General features: G+C 40.6%; 1 protein-coding gene across 45 annotated transcripts in view; it reads right to left on the minus strand.

Moving 5' to 3' along the window:
- The window catches only part of LOC139767191 (muscle calcium channel subunit alpha-1-like), a 1,449,841-nt gene that overhangs the window by 980,960 nt on the left and 449,016 nt on the right, over positions 1 to 19,865 (minus strand). For all 45 annotated transcript variants that reach the window (XR_011717010.1, XM_071696301.1, XM_071696297.1 and 42 more), the window contains 2 exons: positions 9,263 to 9,368; positions 4,125 to 4,264 (listed from right to left, as the gene is read on the minus strand). Coding sequence is in view for 44 of the 45 variants with exons in the window: in XM_071696301.1 (XP_071552402.1) it covers positions 4,125 to 4,264; positions 9,263 to 9,368 (246 nt within the window). In the remaining variant the exon portion in view is untranslated. The remainder of the gene's footprint in view (positions 1 to 4,124; positions 4,265 to 9,262; positions 9,369 to 19,865) is intronic.

The raw sequence follows: 19,865 nt of genomic DNA on the forward strand, positions 1-19,865 counted from the left end.
TACTCGTACACATGCCTCAAATCCTTGATAAAAACTTTTCACTGCTTCTAGCAAGTTGCCTCCCACACCATATACTCTTAATTCCTTCCACAGAGCATCTCTATCAACTATAACATATGCCTCTCCAGGTCCATGAAAGTTACATAAATACATTTGTTTTTCTAAGTATTTCTCACATACATTCTTCAATGCAAACTCCTGATCCACACATCCTCTACCACTTCTGAAACCACACTGCTCTTCCTCAATCTGATGCTCTGTACATGCCTTCACCCTCTCAATCAATACCCTCCCATATAATTTCCCAGGAATACTCAACAAACTTATACCTCTGTAATTTGAACACTCACCTTTATCCCCTTTGCCTTTGTACAATGGCTTTATGCATGCATTCTGCCAATCATCAGGAACTTCACCATAAGTCATACATACATTGAATATCCTCACCAACTATTAAACAACAGTCACCCCCTTTTTTAATAAATTCCACTGCAATACCGTCCAAACCCCCCGCCTTGCTTGCTTTCATCTTCTGCAAAGTTTTCACTACCTCTTCTCTGTTTACCAAACCATTCTCCCATAATATATATGGAAAGAGGGGCAAGTATGAAGTCTGTTGGGGATGAGAGAGCTTGGGAAGTGAGTCAGTTGTTGTTCGCTGATGATACAGTGCTGGTGGCTGATTCATGTGAGAAACTGCAGAAGCTGGTGACTGAGTTTGGTAAAGTGTGTGAAAGAAGAAAGTTAAGAGTAACTGTGAATAAGAGCAAGGTTATTAGGTACAGCAGGGTTGAGGGTAAAGTCAATTGGGAGGTAAGTTTGAATGGAGAAAAACTGGAGGAAGTAAAGTGTTTTAGACATCTGGGAGTGGATCTGGCAGCGGATGGAACCATGGAAGCGGAAGTGAATCATAGGGTGGGGGAGGAGGCAAAAATCCTGGGAGCCTTGAAGAATGTGTGGAAGTCGAGAACATTATCTCGGAAAGCAAAAATGGGTATGTTTGAAGGAATAGTGGTTCCAACAATGTTGTATGGTTGCGAGGCGTGGGCTATGGATAGAGTTGTGCGCATGAGGGTAGATGCGCTGGAACTGAGATGTTTGAGGACAATGTGTGGTGTGAGGTGGTTTGATCGAGTAAGTAATGTAAGGGTAAGAGAGATGTGTGGAAATAAAAAGAGTGTGGTTGAGAGAGCAGAAGAGGGTGTTTTGAAATGGTTTGGGCACATGGAGAGAATGAGTGAGGAAAGATTGACTAAGAGGATATATGTGTTGGAGGTGGAGGGAACGAGGAGAAGTGGGAGACCAAATTGGAGCTGGAAAGATGGAAAGAAAAAGATTTTGAGTGATCAGGGCCTGAACATGCAGGAGGGTGAAAGGCAGGCAAGGAATAGAGTGAATTGGATCAGTGTGGTATACCGGGGTTGACGTGCTGTCAGTGGATTGAATCAGGGCATGTGAAGAGTCTGGGGTAAACCATGGAAAGTTGTGTGGGGCCTGGATGTGGAAAGGGAGCTGTGGTTTCGGGCATTATTGCATGACAGCTGGAGACTGAGTGTGAACGAATGGGGCCTTTGTTATCTTTTCCTAGCGCTACCTCGCACACATGAGGGGGGAGGGGGATGGTATTCCATGTGTGGCGAGGTGGCGATGGGAATGAATAAAGGCAGACAGTGTGAATTGTGCGCTTGGGTATATATATGTATGTGTCTGTGTGTGTATATATATGTGTACACTGAGATGTATAGGTATGTATATTTGCGTGGGTGGACGTGTGTGTATATACATGTGTATGGGGGTGGGTTGGGCCATTTCTTTCTTCTGTTTCCTTGCGCTACCTCGCAAATGCGGGAGACAGCGACAAAGCAAAATAAATAAATAAATATATATAGGGGATATGGGAGAAAGAATACTTCCCATGTATTCCCTGCGTGTCGTAGAAGGCGACTAAAAGGGAAGGGAGCGGGGGGGCTGGAAATCCTCCCCTCTCTCTTTTTTTTTTAGTCTTCCAAAGGAAGGAACAGAGAAGGGGGCTGGATGAGGATGTTTCCTCAGAGGTCCAGTCCTCTGTTCTTAACGCTACCTCGCTGATGCGGGAAATGGAGAATAGTATGAAGGAAAGAAAGAAATATATATATTTAGATATCTGGGAGTGGATCTGGCAGCGGATGGAACCATGGAAGCGGAAGTGAATCATAGGGTGGGGGAGGGGGCGAAAATCCTGGGAGCCTTGAAGAATGTGTGGAAGTCGAGAACATTATCTCGGAAAGCAAAAATGGCTATGTCTGAAGGAATAGTGGTTCCAACAATGTTGTATGGTTGTGAGGCGTGGGCTATGGATAGAGTTGTGCGCAGGAGGGTGGATGTGCTGGAAATGAGATGTTTGAGGACAATGTGTGGTGTGAGGTGGTTTGATCGAGTAAGTAATGTAAGGGTAAGAGAGATGTGTGGAAATAAAAAGAGCGTGGTTGAGAGAGCAGAAGAGGGTGTTTTGAAATGGTTTGGGCACATGGAGAGAATGAGTGAGGAAAGATTGACAAAGAGGATACATGTGTCGGAGGTGGAGGGAACGAGAAGTGGGAGACCAAATTGGAGGTGGAAAGATGGAGTGAAAAAGATTTTGAGTGATCGGGGCCTGAACATGCAGGAGGGTGAAAGGCAGGCAAGGAATAGAGTGAATTGGATCGATGTGGTATACCGGGGTTGACGTGCTGTCAGTGGATTGAATCAGGGAATGTGAAGCGTCTGGGGGTAAACCATGGAAAGTTGTGGGGCCTGGATGTGGAAAGGGAGCTGTGGTTTCGGGCATTATTGCATGACAGCTAGAGACTGAGTGTGAACAAATGGGGCGTTTGTTGTCTTTTCCTAGAGCTACCTCGCACACATGAGGGGGGAGGGGGATGGTATTCCATGTGTGGCGAGGTGGCAATGGAAATGAATAAAGGCAGACAGTGTGAATTGTGTGCATGGGTATATATGTATGTGTCTGTGTGTGTATATATATATGTGTACATGAGATGTAAAGGTATGTATTTTTGCGTGTGTGGACGTGTATGTATATACATGTGTATGGGGGTGGGTTGGGCCATTTCTTTCGTCTGTTTCCTTGCGCTACCTCGCAAACGCGGGAGACAGCGACAAAGCAAAATAAAATATAAATAATAAATATATATATATATATATATATATATATATATATATATATATATATATATATATATATATATATATATATGCGGGAGGGTGAGAGGCGTGCAAGGAATAGAGTGAATTGGAACGATGTGGTATACTAGGGTCGACGTGCTGTCAATGGATTGAACCAGGGCATATGAAGCATCTGGGGTAAAGCATGGAAAATTTTGTGGGGCCTGGATGTGGGGAAAGAGAGTTGTGGTTTCGGTGTATTATACATGACAGCTAAAGACTGAGTGTGAACGAATGTGGCCTTTGTTGTCTTTTCGTAACGCTACCTCATGCATGTGCAGGGAGAGGGGGTTGTCATGTGTGGCATGGTGGCAACGGGAATTAATAAAGGCAGCAAGTATGAATTATGTACATGTGTATATATGTATATTTCTGTGTATGTATATATATGCATACGTTGAAATGTATAGGTACATAAATGTGCGTGTGTGGACGTGTATGTATATACATGTGTATGTCGGTGGGTTGGGCCATTCTTTCGTCTGTTTCCTTACGCTGCCTCGCTAACACGGGAGACAGCGACAAAGTATAACAGATAGAACAGAATATATACATTCTTTTTTATCATACATATTCATTCGCCAGAGTGTTCTCTGCCTGCTTGAGTTTACACAGCAAATAAAATCACCTTTGGCAAGGGGGTATCATCAGCAGCGTTTAAACTGAGTAGTTTCATTAAAGAACTTCTTGCTTCAAGGAGTCCGTTCTATCCCTCATACTCAGTGGAGTGCAGCATTGGGCTTCAGTAGCCCTTGGAAAAAGTCCTTGGATAAAACTACTTCACTTTCAGAAAGTAGTCCTGAGGTAAATATGTGTATACATATATATTTGCAGCTGTGAAATAGGAACACAGCTAAGTTACAGGTAATGCTTGAGACTAGTAGTTTTCATGGTAAAGAACTCTGACAGAAAAAGGAACTTACCCAATGACAACAATGAGGAAATCGAGTGTGTTCCACACACTCCGTATGTAAGCTCCCGGATGGAGGACGAACCCGTAAGCTATAATTTTCATAAAGCACTCGAGAGTGAAGATCACCATGAAGATGATTTCGATTTGTTCCTGTATGGAAAAATATTCATATAAATAGAGATCAAGCAAATCTGCCACAGTGAAAATGCACACAGGCGTCACTTAAAAAAATATGGATTAAATTCTATGATAATCCAGAGAGTTTATGTATCAACGGGCAAAGCTAATCAGTTCAGCAGTCAATCATACACGTTGCCCAGTATGTCCTATGATCTTATCTCAATTTTCTATGTATACAACTATGTATGTTTGTCATTACACCACACTTCTACAATGCTTTGCCTTTAAATATATGTAGACAATGTACCTATATGCAAAGAAAATGAAATCAGTATAAGTACTAAAAAGTGAGGAAATATCAAAGCTACTTAGTAACATTCTTCATTCTTGAAAAACGTCACATGCTGAAGTAAATAACTATACCGTTTAATAAGCCCACAGTCATCACCTCCTGTTCCCAATAGACCCACCTTATTCCTGCCTTCAGAATAGAATAAGAATAGCACCATAGATTAAAAAACCTGGTATCAAGCAAAGCGTGTCTTAACCATTTGTATGTTACAGGGAGAGCTTTACAATCATGTTGCTCCATCTCTTTCCCCATAACACACAAATAGCTGTCAAATACCTTGCCTAAAACACACCAAATTGGAGGTGGAAGGATTGAATGAAAAAGATTTTGAGCAAATGGGGCCTGAACATCCAGGAGGGTGAAAGGCATGCAAGGAATAGAGTTGGAATGATGTGGTATACTGGGGTTGATGTGCTGTCAATGGACTGAACTAGGGCATGTAAAGTGTCTGGGTAAACCATGGAAAGGTCTGTGGGGCCTGGATGTGGATAGGGATTTCAGGTTTTGGTGCATTACACATGACATCTAGAGACCGAGTGTGAACAAATGTGGCCTTTTTTTGTCTTTTCCTGGCACTACCCTGCTGAAGGGGGTATGCAATCTCCTGTGTGGTGGGATAGTGACAGGAATGGATGAAGGCAAGCAAGTATGAATATGTACATGTGTATATATGTATATGTCTGTGCATGTATATGAATGTATATGTTGATATGTATATGTATGTATATGTGCGTGTATGGGCGTTTATGTATATATACAAGTGAATGAGTGGATGGGCCATTCTTCGTCTGTTTCCTGGTGCCACCTCGCTGATACAGGAAACAGCAATTAAGTATAATAAATATATTTGTGCATGCATTATATGTCATTGTTTGCAATTACCTATTTGTAATGAGCTGAGATAGAGCTCTGCAATCACGGAGCCCCATCTCCTGGGCTTCTTATACAATCCAGTAGCCTTTTTAACCTTTGTAAATTTCCAGCATTCACAACCTCATTTGTTAGCTTATTCCACCCACCCACTATCCTAAAACTAAACCATTATGCCTGAAAATCCTTTGTAACTAGTTTTTACCCAGCACTGCTATGACACCTAGTTACTCTGGAAGGGAAATAGAGTGAAAGTATATTAAACTCAGTTATAAATATATGGGGAGAAAGACTAGAAGATATAAGAGAATTTAAATATCTTGGAGCTATCTTTGGCAAGTTTGGTGATGTGGAATGAGATAAGGGATGGAAGAGTAACTGAGTCCCTTAATAAAGGTTTAAGTATGGAAGTAAGGAAAGGAATAAGGGACAGCATCGTCCTGCTGACCCAAATCATGCAACCGAAACATAAACATGGAATCAGTCAAAGAAGCCAAGAATCCAGACTGTGGAAATGAATTATCCAAGAGAAGCATGTGGTACGACTGGATGTAATGAAAAAGGAATGAGTGAGAGATTTGGTATGGCAAGGAATGCAAAAGCAGTGAATTCTGGAGTGGTAGTGGGTGAAACGTAATACTCTGAGGTGGTATGGGCAATGTGGAAAGAATGCAAAACAGGGAGAGTATATGATAGTACAATTAAAGGGGTTAGTGTGAAAGAAAGACTGCCTATGACATATGGATACACTGTGGAAGAAAACTGGAGGGAGAAAAAAGGTGGAAGAATATGTGGAATGGTGTATGTAAGGGATGCAGATGATAAGTGGAGACTCTTTTGCTGTGACCATCCCCTTGATGGCAGTTCACGAAGGGAATGGGCATCAGAGACATATATAGAGAGATGGGTAGTTACTCTGGTGCTGCATCTCTTGAAGAACTGATCACATTTAATATCTTCCAGCTCATTTAGAAACTTGAAGGTTGCTATCAGGTCTCCCATCTCTCACCTATATAGTGGAATGCTTTGTAGCCCTCAGCCTCTCAATGTAGCTCAGTTCTCTTAATTAAGGTACTATCTCCATTGCTATTACAGACTCTGTGCAGTCTCAATCAAATCTTTGTGCTCCTTTAGTGACTAGGAATGTAAGCAAGGCTTAATCTAGTTCTGGTCAGATGTATGTACTAAGTAATCTTACAAACATGACCTTATCTATGTGAATGAAATTTCTACGTTTGCCTTTACACAGTTTCTCTCTCAAAGTTCTCTAATGTGTAGCTCTGGTGATAAATCAAGCACAATGTCAATCCCTAGATCTCTTTCACAAGCAGATTCCTGTAGTTTATTTCCTGTTCGGTAATAGTCACACAGAGGTCTTCTTTCACCTTGTCCTGACATCATCACCTTACACTTACTAGGAATGAATCTCATCATCCATTTATATAATCAATTTTGGAGTTTGTTCAGGTAACCCTATAGACTGCCCCAATCATCATCATTCTTTTTTCTCTCAAGACTTTAGAGCCACCTGCAAACATATTTGGAAACCATTCCAGTCCACCAGGAAAGTTACTTACATAAATCGATAGCAGTAAGTCAAAGACCAATCCCTGCAGTACTCCACTGATAAAATTAGCCCACTTCATGGATTCACCATGCACCTCTCACCTGGGTTCTTTGCTCCCTTGCACTAAGGTAGTCCTCTGTCCCATAAAAGAGTCTACCCTCATTCCAGTCTGTAGATCTAGCTTTTTTTATAAACTCTGATAAGGAACAGTCACAGACTTTCCTCTAGTCCAAGAACACAAAGTCTACCCATCCCATTCTTTGATCTATGATGGAGCTCACCCTCTCAAAAAAGTCTAAAAGATGGGGTTACACAGAATTTGGTGCCTGAGATATTAGGCCTTTGTTTAGGTAAATTTTGGTTGCTGTTTCTAAATATGCCATCAGTTTTTCTCTATCAGCTCTGGTTATTGAGATATGATATGCATAAAACCGATCATCATAAGGATTGATGACTACAAATCAAGCCTTTTTGAAGAAAAAAAAGGCTTTATACAAGTAGACTTAGTTTATGATTAAATTACATCCACAGAATCAGATAATGGTGAAACAAGCATAGAAAGTTATGTATCACTGATACAATGTTCATTCACTCAGACATCTCACGAAAGTGGCGTTTCAAAGATTTCTTGCAGTGAGCTGCCCCATGACAATCATGTTGAATGGTCCAGCAGTTATCCACCATCATATGGGTATCCCAGTGTATCTTTCTTCCACGGTTCTTAAATCTTGGTGAAATCATTCACCCTGTTCCTCTCTTCGGTCACCAAGGTTGTCTGGGAAATGATTCAAGTGGCTGCAAAGGTAATGCATTTTGAAGCTCATTTTACAGCCAAGTCGACGGAAAGAAGACAGCATGTCCTCCACTAGTTCAGAGTAGTTATCTGCTTTATGGTTTCCACGAAAATTCTTTAAACCAGAGTGAATGAAGACCATGCATCTGCCTCAGCTTAGTTTTCTCTCAGAGGCCACTGTTTTCTCACCTAGTGCTCATCTTAGCTCTACTTCATCAGATTCATGGTCCTTATATTTGTCATACTGTTTTAAGAGCCTGATTATATCATTTCCGATGATTAACATGCATTCCGAGACTTCATCCCCACACACATTGGTAGTGCTGGTGCATTATTGTCCTTCACAGGGAAAACACTTTTGAACTTATCATTTACCTCCTCATATATTTTCTCATCCTCAAGAGTTTATCCATCCAATCTCCCTTAGCCTAATTAGCTGCTCTTTCACCAAGAGTCTGTTTGTGATGAATTTACATAGAAGTTTTGAATTATCTTTTGATTTTCCACAAAGTTTCTTAAAAATTTTCAGCTCCCTCTTTACTTTACAGTACTCATTCCTTGCTTTCATGTGTCCTTCATGTACCGGCTGGCTGTGGTGTCTTTTATATCTCCTCTATAGTTCATCTCTGCACTCAAGGAGGTGTGTAGACAGTGGTGAGGACAAACAGGGCCCAAAACCTCCAGTGTTGATAAATGATAATGTTCCCCTTGATCTGACCCCAGACCCCTCACCTGGAAGGATAGCAAAAGTAGGAGATGGAAATGTCAGGTGAGCTGGAGAGAAGACAAGAGTATTGGGAAAGAACAGGTGGGAGATGAAACTGTCAGATGAGGGAGGTGAAGGGGATAGGACAGGAGGAGGTAGGAGGAGAGGAGTAAATGAAATAAGAGAAGAGGCAAGAGAAAGGAGGGAGGAAGGACAAGAGAAAAAAATTGGTTCTGAACTCAATCTGTGATTCAGTGAACCTTATCAATACTATTTCTACAGTCAGTAGGTAACTTTATAAACATCTACAGTCACAAAGTAACTGTACAAACATCTATAGTCATGAAATAACTGTACAACACCCACAGTTCACCCTAAAGTTCCATACATTAATAATCTTAATAAAAAACAATTTCATTCCAGGGGATGATATCCAAACTATCTTAAAAACTGATTTAATTCCTACTTCAGCACATGTACCCTTTTAATCACAAAAAAGAGGGATAGTATTGTAAAAAACAGAACCTTAGTGGTCCTGGTGTTGAAGATCTGTCATGCTATAGCCTAGAATCCCTCCTTCCCACAACATGTGGCATAAATTCTAAAAGGATGACATGGTTATTATTTGCTTCACTAGAAAAAAAATAATAATTTTCAACAAACATACACAAGGAAATTCAAATGCCAAGAGACATTAAAAAATCTGCAAGTGCAGAATGAACAACGAGGATCATACTTACTAATTGTGCATTTGTGGCGTTGGAGTCTGAATTTGGGTAGGGGGTGTAGACAGCCAGGGCCACACAGTTGGCAAAGATAGTGAAGAGGATGAACCATTCGAACGGTCTGGGTAACATCTGGTTAAGGAAAACATAACACACACGAAGAGACACCTTCACATTTACAAAAATAACAAATTGACAATGTTACATTCATGAAAAATAAAATGTTCAATTATATAATAATTTAGAAAAAAGAAGAATATATCGGCTTACACCTTTTTGTTTGATTTACAACACCAGCAGTACTTATCATCGCACACTATCCAGCATGGTAGCCACACAATAATGTCTCCATGTGGGTACCTATCTACTACTTGCCCCACACTATCTAGCCATGTTGCCACACACTTGTGTCTCCATGTAAATACTTATCCAATATTCGTCCCAATATATCCAGCAAGGCAGCCACACTATTACATCTCCGTGTGGGTATCTGTACACTGCCTGTCCCACCCTATTCAGTGTTTATCACATATACCTTACTCAGAGAACTCCTAACACTGCAGTCCACAGAAGATCAATATTTTCAGTATCATTTAAATGTTTAAGACCACAATCAATGCTCTTTTCAAATAATTTTCTCCCTTATTATGCTTTTATTTCTACTCTTTAATCTAACACTTGCTCCCTCTATAGATCTCATGTTTACTTTGTATGCATTCATAATAAATATTTCTCCACAACAGCTGAACAATCATTTCTACTTCATTCAAAATCAGGTAGGGTGGATTGGTGGGATATATGACCCTGATGTACACCCCAAGACCAGAGGTGACATCCTCCCTTAGATAACTTGATGGCCTAACTAGGACTAAGGCCACTTGGACTTATATCATACAAGACGGTTCAAACTAAATGCTGTAAGAATAGGAGTCACTCACGGCAAGGGGACCTAACTGGATCTTGACCCTTCTCAGGGAAGAAATCCAGTTCCTTCCACTAGCAAAGAATGTCCCACTAACTCTCAACTGCTCTTGTGTAGCATGGGACTCCAAGATCCCAATTACTGAAGTTAAAAAGAATATAAAATGTCACAATATAGATATCTCTCACTAGGAACAATAAGAAAAACATGATTAAGTTCCAAGCATGTCCCTTAATATTACAAAACTTAAGCTATGTCGTGAGTTTTCCATACATTTGATATGGAGTTTAAACATTGTTTTGAAGATATCCTTAACCGCTTGAGAACAGTAGTACAACTTTTGGACAAGACTGTCTGACCTTGGGCTTCACCCTTAATGCTTAGGTCAAAGGCCAAGCCATCATACCTACAGGTCCACCACTCTCAAGGATCATATTTATGTTTTCATGGCTCATACAAACAAGCTTAAAGATCATACCCTTATGCTCAAGGATCATTCCACCAGATTGAACCCAGATGCTCAAGAAAGGTGCCACCTTACTTAAGGATCATATACTTGTGCTCAGGGATCTTAATGCAATGTATAAGGATTGTACCCTTGTGCTCAAGGTTTGTACCATCATGGTGAGGAGATTAAGTATACGGGAGAGTGAAGATACAACTTTCCTGAAGCGAGGTGTAAAGGATGATGTAACACAGCTTAAATCAACAGAAGCTGTTCAAAACTACCCTTCCCTGATGAATATTGTGGTTTGCATATGTAACATAATATACCATCACACAGCCAATATTTTATGAACCAACTCTCAAACTGATCAAACTGGATCAAGGTTAAATACTAGCATCCTTGTTCACATAATCATATGATCTACAGATGCCTGGCTACATCTTACACTAATGGGGTGAGATCAACATGGCACAGGCCAAGACGAGCTGTAAGGAGAGAAGAAAAAAGACCAGAAGTTTAATATGTTGGGACATGAGAAGGGTATGGGTGGCTGACCACACATGAACATAATCAATTGGTATAGAAACTCATCCCCTACCACAACCTCCCCCATCATCACTGCATTCCTTTACCACCATCTGCTCCCTCATATCTTGCCCTCACCTAGTGGCACACAGAGGGGTACACCCCATGCACCTCCTGGATCAGGGTAGGGGTTTGGGGTATCAGGAAGAGTAGAACATCCTAAGATGGAGAAGAAAAGCCACAGAGACAGTACAGGGAGAATAGATGAGGAGTGAGATGACTAAAAGAAAGCCAAGTTCATGCAGTGCATACTTTCAGTAAAGTTTAAAGATAGAAATCATGAAGAAAACACTATTACCAAGAACAGACGGATAAGCCAACAACACACACAAACACACACACACACACACACACACACACTGTACACACCCACCACACAAAAACACAAACACAGAGAGACAAAACAGCTTTATCCTAGCTATGCCAGAGCCCTGCATGCCTGAGGCTTGGCACAAAGGCACGAGGATAATTAGCTGTGGTTAAAGTAAACAGAAGGTGAGGCCTGCTGCAGATGGTCAGGCCCTGGGCTTCTTACACACAACGATCTGTCTCTGCATTCTAATCAAAAGTGGCCTGGTCACATGCCATACACACACACAGACACACATTTAGATAAGAAAGAATATCAAGAACAGACAATTGTAACAAGTTCTACAAAAAGAAAGCAAAACAGGGATAAAACATGTAATGCCAGAAAACAAAATGGAGTTGTTGGTTGAAATAATAAAAAACCAGGATCATATATCAATAAAATTAGACAGAAGTAGCAAAACTCAAAATTCCATCTAATGATAATGAGAAGTGTCACAGAATGAAATGGGTACTCAGGAATTGAAAATTACGATAAATGATCGAGCACAGATTGGCATCAGTTTAGGGGGATGATAAAGCATGTAACCAGGGAAATGAAAGCAGATTGATTACAGAACGAGGTAGGTCAGAAAAGGATATTACTGATGTCCTAAAGGTTGTTCAACAAAAAGAAATGAGCATAAAACCGAGTGTAGATATCTTTTTAAACTAGTGAGGAGGAGAAGCAGCTTCTAAGGCTGGGCAACAGACTTGGAGCATGCTGACCAGTGCAGTGGGACAGAAACCTGGTGAGACTAAAACTGAGGTGCCCAGGGAACTGAATGAAGCTGTGAACAGAATAATACTTAGTTATAGACAGAACAAATCATAAAATTCATGGTCCTGTAGATGAGAATTTCAGATAAGCACAGAGCACACATGATCAGTGCTCATTTGCAAATAGCAAGATGGTACAGAGGATTCCAGAGGAACAGAGGTTGATGAACAAAAACTGATGGACTTAGCTGCATGGAGAGTGGCACCAGAAGCTCAACAAATGTAAATCTTTGATTACAAGACTGAAATGAAGAACATACATCAAACAAAGATGAAAGGAGAGTGAAAGGAATTAAAGGGCTATTTGAAATAACAGAATGATCATATGCATTATTTGTGATAAAGGAAAGAAGGGTCAACCAATTATGGGTACGTATGATTTGGAGTCATCTAATCAAGAAGTTCTTGGGCAGGATAAGAAACTCAAAAACGAGGTGGAATTCAGCAGAGTATTCATCAAGCATGACAGATCAAGGAAAGAGCTGTGAAAAAAAAAATACAGTCAGATGGCATAAAACAAAAATGCCAATTAAGACAAGAGGAAAAACTAACACCAACAGTGCTGCAGAGTCAGGAATATTAAGCAATGGTGATGGTAGACAAAGTACTGTATACAAATGATGATGAATATGTAGTGCATGGTAAAGAACTGCAATTCATGGACTGCATAAGGGAAAAGCATGACTAACAATGTTGAAGCTTTGGAAACAAAGTTTACTAAAGAAACAAGACCTCACTTTTTCTGTCCAGAGGGGTGTATCATAGTAGAGAAAAAAAGAAGATAAAAGTGAAGGTTTGTCTCTCCTAATAACACATAACATTAAGTCTCAAGAAACAGTAGTAGATAGCCCATTCAGACAACACATAATGGGAAGGGTTACTGAAAAAAAAAAAAGGAAAAAAAAAAGAGGTTCTTGATGGTGCTGGTGATACATAATTTTCCAAAGAATTACAAAAATCAAGAAAAAAATATCTAATGAGAACCATGAAGGAATAAACAGGATGATCCATGAAGCAGTAAAACATGCTCTTTTCAGATAAGGTAAAGTATTTATAATGGGGAATTTCGATTTCAAGGAGACAGACTGGCAGAATTTGGATTCTCATGATGAGAAGGAATCATAAAGACAATTTCTTACAGTGTGTACATGAAAATTTCCTGCACCAACATGTCACTGAACATGTGCACATATAAACAGCATTCTACTCAGCTAGAATCTGCAATGTATTTGAGAGCATGGGATGAGTACGGTTGGACAAGAGGAGAAGAACAAAGAAACTTTGAAAACAATATTACGGACAAGGCAGCTGAAAATACAAAACTATTCCTTAAATACGTCAGGAGCCAGTTATTCAAGAAGTACAATACAGAAAGTACGAAACATGAGGGCCCCCACCAATGTGGAATTCCCATGCCATAAAGTAAAAATAGGCAATATTTGCCACCCATTGCACCAGAATCTGTAAAGTCATTATCAACAGCAGCTCATTCCTCAACCTCATTTGTATTCAAAGTGAAGTATCCTAACACCAGTTGGACTTGGGTACATTCCCATTCCAGAAATTAACATCTGCCCTAGGCTCCAAGTAAATGATTGGATTGGAGTATAGAATTAAGGCTTATATGCCAAGCACTGGAGCTTCTATGGCTATTCAGCACTCTACCGAATAATGAGGGGGCAGCCTTGGAAGTTAATTTTGCCTTATCTACTAGGGAGTTTCCTTGCCTGGGTGTGGCTAGCCTCATCCTGTCCTCCCTTTCTTCTGTCTGTTACAGGTTACTATCCTCTACTGAAATACTTTTCCCTTTCCCAACCCCTTCATACTGTTCCCACTCACCATTATCTCATATATCCCCCTTACACCTTCCCTTCCCTCTCTCCACTAAATCTTCTACCAGATATACCACAGCTTTCCCCAAGAGCAGTGACGGCTGGGCAGAGACCGACCTTTATAGTCAGTCTGGACTGAATCATCGATACGCCATTTTCAGAAGTGGCAGCTCTCACCTGCTAATTTATTTAGTCTTGCGTCCTCCTCAGTGGTTCAACAACCATCCTGTCTCCCTCCACACACCAGTGGCTTGCCTACCTTCCACCTTCTATATACAAGTAGCTCAGCCTCTACCTGACTAACACATGCCAATACTGCTATATAATTTTTCTGAAACATTAAAAAAAACCCAGGCATTTCATACTTTAACCATATGATATTCATCCTCTTTGGCACAACAGTATGACCAATGAACATGATGCTATGACCCTACGAGCATGGTAAGATATCTGAAAACAAGTACCTCTGAACATGACGGTACACCTCCTGTACACAAGATAACCCAGGAGCCCAACATTACAACCTTGGAAAACAATGGAACAACTACTTTTCAATAAATACTTTGCTAAATCTAAAGCAGTTGGAAAGACAGAAAAGAAGCAATTGATACAAGATTTTTCAAAACACATCATGAAACAATCAAGGTTGAATCCTGGACATATTGCTTAAATATTGTGAAACGTTGAATGTACAAATTGTGTCTCATTTGGAAAGTACAAATAATCTCAAGGCACTGAATAACTCCACTTGAATATTTAGTATACAACTGATAAATGCGTTTAGACAGCATTTAAAAGTTCCATAACCTGCCCAATGTTTGACGTGCATTAAGTCATCCACATACTTATCAGCTTCAAATATGAATAATCTATTTCTGTCATTCTTGTCTGTCAAATTGCATGAAAATTTCACTAGTATGTACTTTAGGATCTGTATTCATCAGGAATTTTACAGCTATATCTATTCTGTGGAGCTGGATACCAATTCCTTATTTTTTTATTATTATACTTAATCGCCATCTCCTGCATTAGCAAGGTAGTGCAAGGAAACAGACGAAAGAATGGCCCAACCCACATACATATACATAAATGCCCACACATGCACATATACATACATATACATACACAGACATACATATATACACATACATATTCTTACTTGCTGCCTTCATCTATTCCTGTCGCCAGCCTGCCACACATGAAATAGCATCCCCCCACCACCGTGAGGTAGCACTAGGAAAAGACAAAAAAGGCAACATTCATTCACGCTCAGTCTCTAGCTGTCATGTGTAATGCATCGAAACCACAGCTCCCTTTCCACATCCAGGCCCCACAAAACTTTCCATGGTTTACCCCAGATGCTTCACATGCCCTGGTTCAGTCCACTAACAGCACGTCAATCCCTGTATACCACATAATTCCAATTCACTCTATTCCCTGCATGCCTCTCACCCTTCTGTATGTTCAGGCCCAAATCGCTCAAAATCTTTTTCAGTCCATATTTATCATTTATTATACTTGACAGCTGTTTCACACGTCTGTGAGGTCGTGCCAGGAAACAGATGAAGAATGACCCATCTACTAATATACATATAGGTATATATATATATATATATATATATATATATATATATATATATATATATATATATATATATATATATATATATTTTTTTTTTTTTTTTTCTTTGTCGCTGTCTCCCGCGTTTGCGAGGTAGCGCAAGGAAACAGATGAAATAAATGGCCCAACCCACCCCCATACACATGTATATACATACGTCCACACACGCAAATATACATACCTACACAGCTTTCCATGGTTTACCCCAGACGCTTCACATGCCTTGATTCAATCCACTGACAGCACGTCAACCCCGGTATACCACATCGCTCCAATTCACTCTATTCCTTGCCCTCCTTTTACCCTCCTGCATGTTCAGGCCCCGATCACACAAAATCTTTTTCACTCCATCTTTCCACCTCCAATTTGGTCTCCCTCTTCTCCTCGTTCCCTCCACCTCCGACACATATATCCTCTTGGTCAATCTTTCCTCACTCATTCTCTCCTTGTGACCAAACCATTTCAAAACACCCTCTTCTGCTCTCTCAACCACGCTCTTTTTATTTCCACACATCTCTCTTACCCTTACGTTACTTACTCGATCAAACCACCTCACACCACACACTGTCCTCAAACATCTCATTTCCAGCACATCCATCCTCCTGCGCACAACTCTATCCATAGTCCACGCCTCGCAACCATACAACATTGTTGGAACCACTATTCCTTCAAACATACCCATTTTTGCTTTCCGAGATAATGTTCTCGACTTCCACACATTCTTCAAGGCTCCCAGAATTTTCGCCCCCTCCCCCACCCTATGATCCACTTCCGCTTCCATGTTTCCATCCATATATATATATATATATATATATATATATATATATATATATATATATATATATATATATATTTATTTTTTTTTTCATACTATTCGCCATTTCCCGCGATAGCGAGGTGGCGTTATGAACAGAGGACTGGGCCTTTGAGGGAATACCCTCACCTGGCCCCCTTCTCTGTTCCTTCTTTTGGAAAATTAAAATAAAAAAATGAGAGGGGAGGATTTCCAGCCCCCCGCTCCCTTCCCTTTTAGTCGCCTTCTACGACACGCAGGGAATACGTGGGAAGTATTCTTTCTCCCCTATATATATATATATATATATATATATATATATATATATATATATATATACATACATATGCATAAACTGCCATACATGCACATATACATACATATACATTTCAAAACATACACATACATTTCAACATATACATACATATACATATCAACACATATACATACACATACATAGACATATACATAAATACACACATTCATACTAACTTGTTTTCATCCTGTCGCTACTCCCTGCTTCAATGAGGGAGCGCCAGGAAAACGGACAAAAAAGGCTATGGTCACACTCAGTGTGTAATGCACCGAAACCACAGCTCCCTATTCACATCCAGGATCCACAGACCTTTCCACGGGTTACCCCAGATGCTTCACATGCCCTGGTTCAGTCCAATAACAGCAAGTCGACCCAGGTATATACATCATTTCAAATCACTCTATTCCTTGCACGCCTCTCACCCTCTTGTATGTTCAGGGCCCTAATTGCTCAAAATCTCTTTCATCCCATCCTTCCACCTTCAATTTGGTCTACCACTTCTTGTTCCCTCCACCTTTGACACACATCCTCTTTCTCAATTTTTCCTCACTCATTCTCTCCATATGGCCAAACCATTTCAACAAACCCTCTTCTGCTCTCTCAACCACACTCTTTATTTCCACACATCTCTCTTACCTTTTCATTACTAACTCGATCAAACCACCTCACACCACATATTGTCCTCAAACATTTCACTTCCAACACATCCACCTTCCTTCACACAACCCTATCCATAGTCCATGCCTCACAACCATATAATGTTGTTGGAACTAGTATTCCTTCAAACATACCAATTTTTTGTTCTCCGAGATAATGTTCTCTCCCATACATTCTTCATCACTTCCAGAACCTTTGCCCCCTCTCCAATTGGACCCTGTGGCTCACTACTGCTTCCATGGTTCCATCTGCTGTTAGGTCATTCCATCTGCTGTTAAGTCCACTCCCGGATATTTAAAACACTTCACTTCCTCCAATATGTGTCCATTCAAACTTACATCCCAATTAACTTGTCCCTTAACCCTACTGAACCTAATAAACCTTGCTCGTGTTCACAATCACTCTCAACTTTCTCCTTTCACACACTTTTGCAAACTCAGTCACCAACCTCTACAGTTTCTCACTTGAATTAGCCATTAGAGCTGCACCATCGGTGAACAATAACTGACTCACTTCCCAGGCCTTCTCATCCCGAACTGACTGCATACTTGCCCCTCTCTCCAAAACTCTTGCATTTACCTCCCTAACCACCCCATTCATAAACAACCATGGAGACATCACACACCCCTGCCACTTACAGACATTCACTGGGAACCAATACTCTCCTCTCTTCCTACTAGTACACATGCCTTACATTCTTGGTAAAAACTTTTCACTGCTTCCAGCAAATTACCTCCCACACCATATAGTCTTAAGACCTTTCACAAAGCATCTCCATCAACCCTATCATATGCCTTCTCCAGATCCATAAATGCTACATACAAATCCATCTGTTTTTCTAAGTATTTCTCACACACATTCTTCAAAGCATACACCTGATCCACACATCCTCTACCACTTTTGAAACCACACTGCTCTTCCTCAAGCTGATGCTTTGTACATGCCTTCACCCTCTCAATTAATACCCTCTCATACAGTTTCCCAGGAACACTCAACAAACTTATGCCTCTGTAGTTCGAACACTCACCTTTATCCCCTTAGCCTTTGTACAATGGCACTATGCATGCATTCTGCCAATCCTCAGGCACTTCTCATGATCCATACAAGCAATGCATATCCTTACCAACCATACAGCAATGCATATCCTTACCAACCAATCAACAACAGAATCACCCTCTTTTTTAATAAATTCTACTGCAATACCATCCAAACCTGCCACCTTGTCATGTTTCATCTTCTGCAAAGCTTTCAATACCTCTTCTCTCTTAACTCAACCATTCTCCCAGACCCTCTCACTTCGCACACCATCCCGACCAAGACAACATACATCTGCCACTTTTATCACCAAATGCACTCAACAAATCTTCAAAATACTCACTCCATCTCCTTCTCACTTAATCACTACCTGTTATTACTTCCCCCCTAGCCCCCTTCACCGATGTTCCCATTTCTTCTCTTGTCTTACACAAGTTATTTACCTCATTCCAAAACATTTTTTATTCTCCATAAAGTTTAATGATACTCTCACACCCCTACTCTCATTTGCCCTCTTTTTCAACCTTTCTCTTAACCTAGTGCCAATTTTTTTTTATACATCTCACAGTCATTTGCACTCCTTCCTTGCAAGTATTGTTCAATCGCCTCTCTTTTCTCTTTTATTAACAACTTTACTTCATCCCACCACTCACTACCCTTTCTAATCTGCCCAACTTCAATCTTTCTCATGCCATATGCATCTTTTGCAAAAGCTATCAATGATTCCCTAAATGCATCCCATTCCTCGCCCACTTCCCTCACGTCATTTGCTCTCATCTTTCGCCATTCTACACCCTATCTCTCCTGGTACTTCCTCTCCTTTCGAAACTCACTTACTCTCACCACTCTCTTCTCCCCAACATTCTCTCTTCTTTACTGAAAACCTCTACAAATCTTTACCTTCACAAGATAGTGATCAGACATCCCTCCATCTGTCCCTCTCAGCATATCAACAACAGGGCAAAACAATATTTCCATCCCCAATACACCGCCTATGCAGTAATCCCTGGCGTTAGTCTCAAAAGTTATGTGTAAATCACTCTCTGGAACGCGTAGATGTCGCTGAATTACGGGATTCTCGTAAAGACGACGGTGGTAAAGCATCTCGTTATAGATTTAGTGTTCATGACCCGCGTGACATCACAGCCAGCGCCATAAATCTGCAAGGGGTTCGAGCCATCATCTATAACCCCAAGAGCTTCATAAAACACCAACGCAATTCGACGCTATGTTAGCCATGGGCAAGTCGGAGGATGGAATGATTCGAGGAAGCGTTTCGAA

The sequence above is a fragment of the Panulirus ornatus genome, chromosome 59 (assembly GCF_036320965.1).
Source record: "Panulirus ornatus isolate Po-2019 chromosome 59, ASM3632096v1, whole genome shotgun sequence".
NCBI classification, from domain to species: Eukaryota; Metazoa; Arthropoda; class Malacostraca; order Decapoda; family Palinuridae; genus Panulirus; species Panulirus ornatus.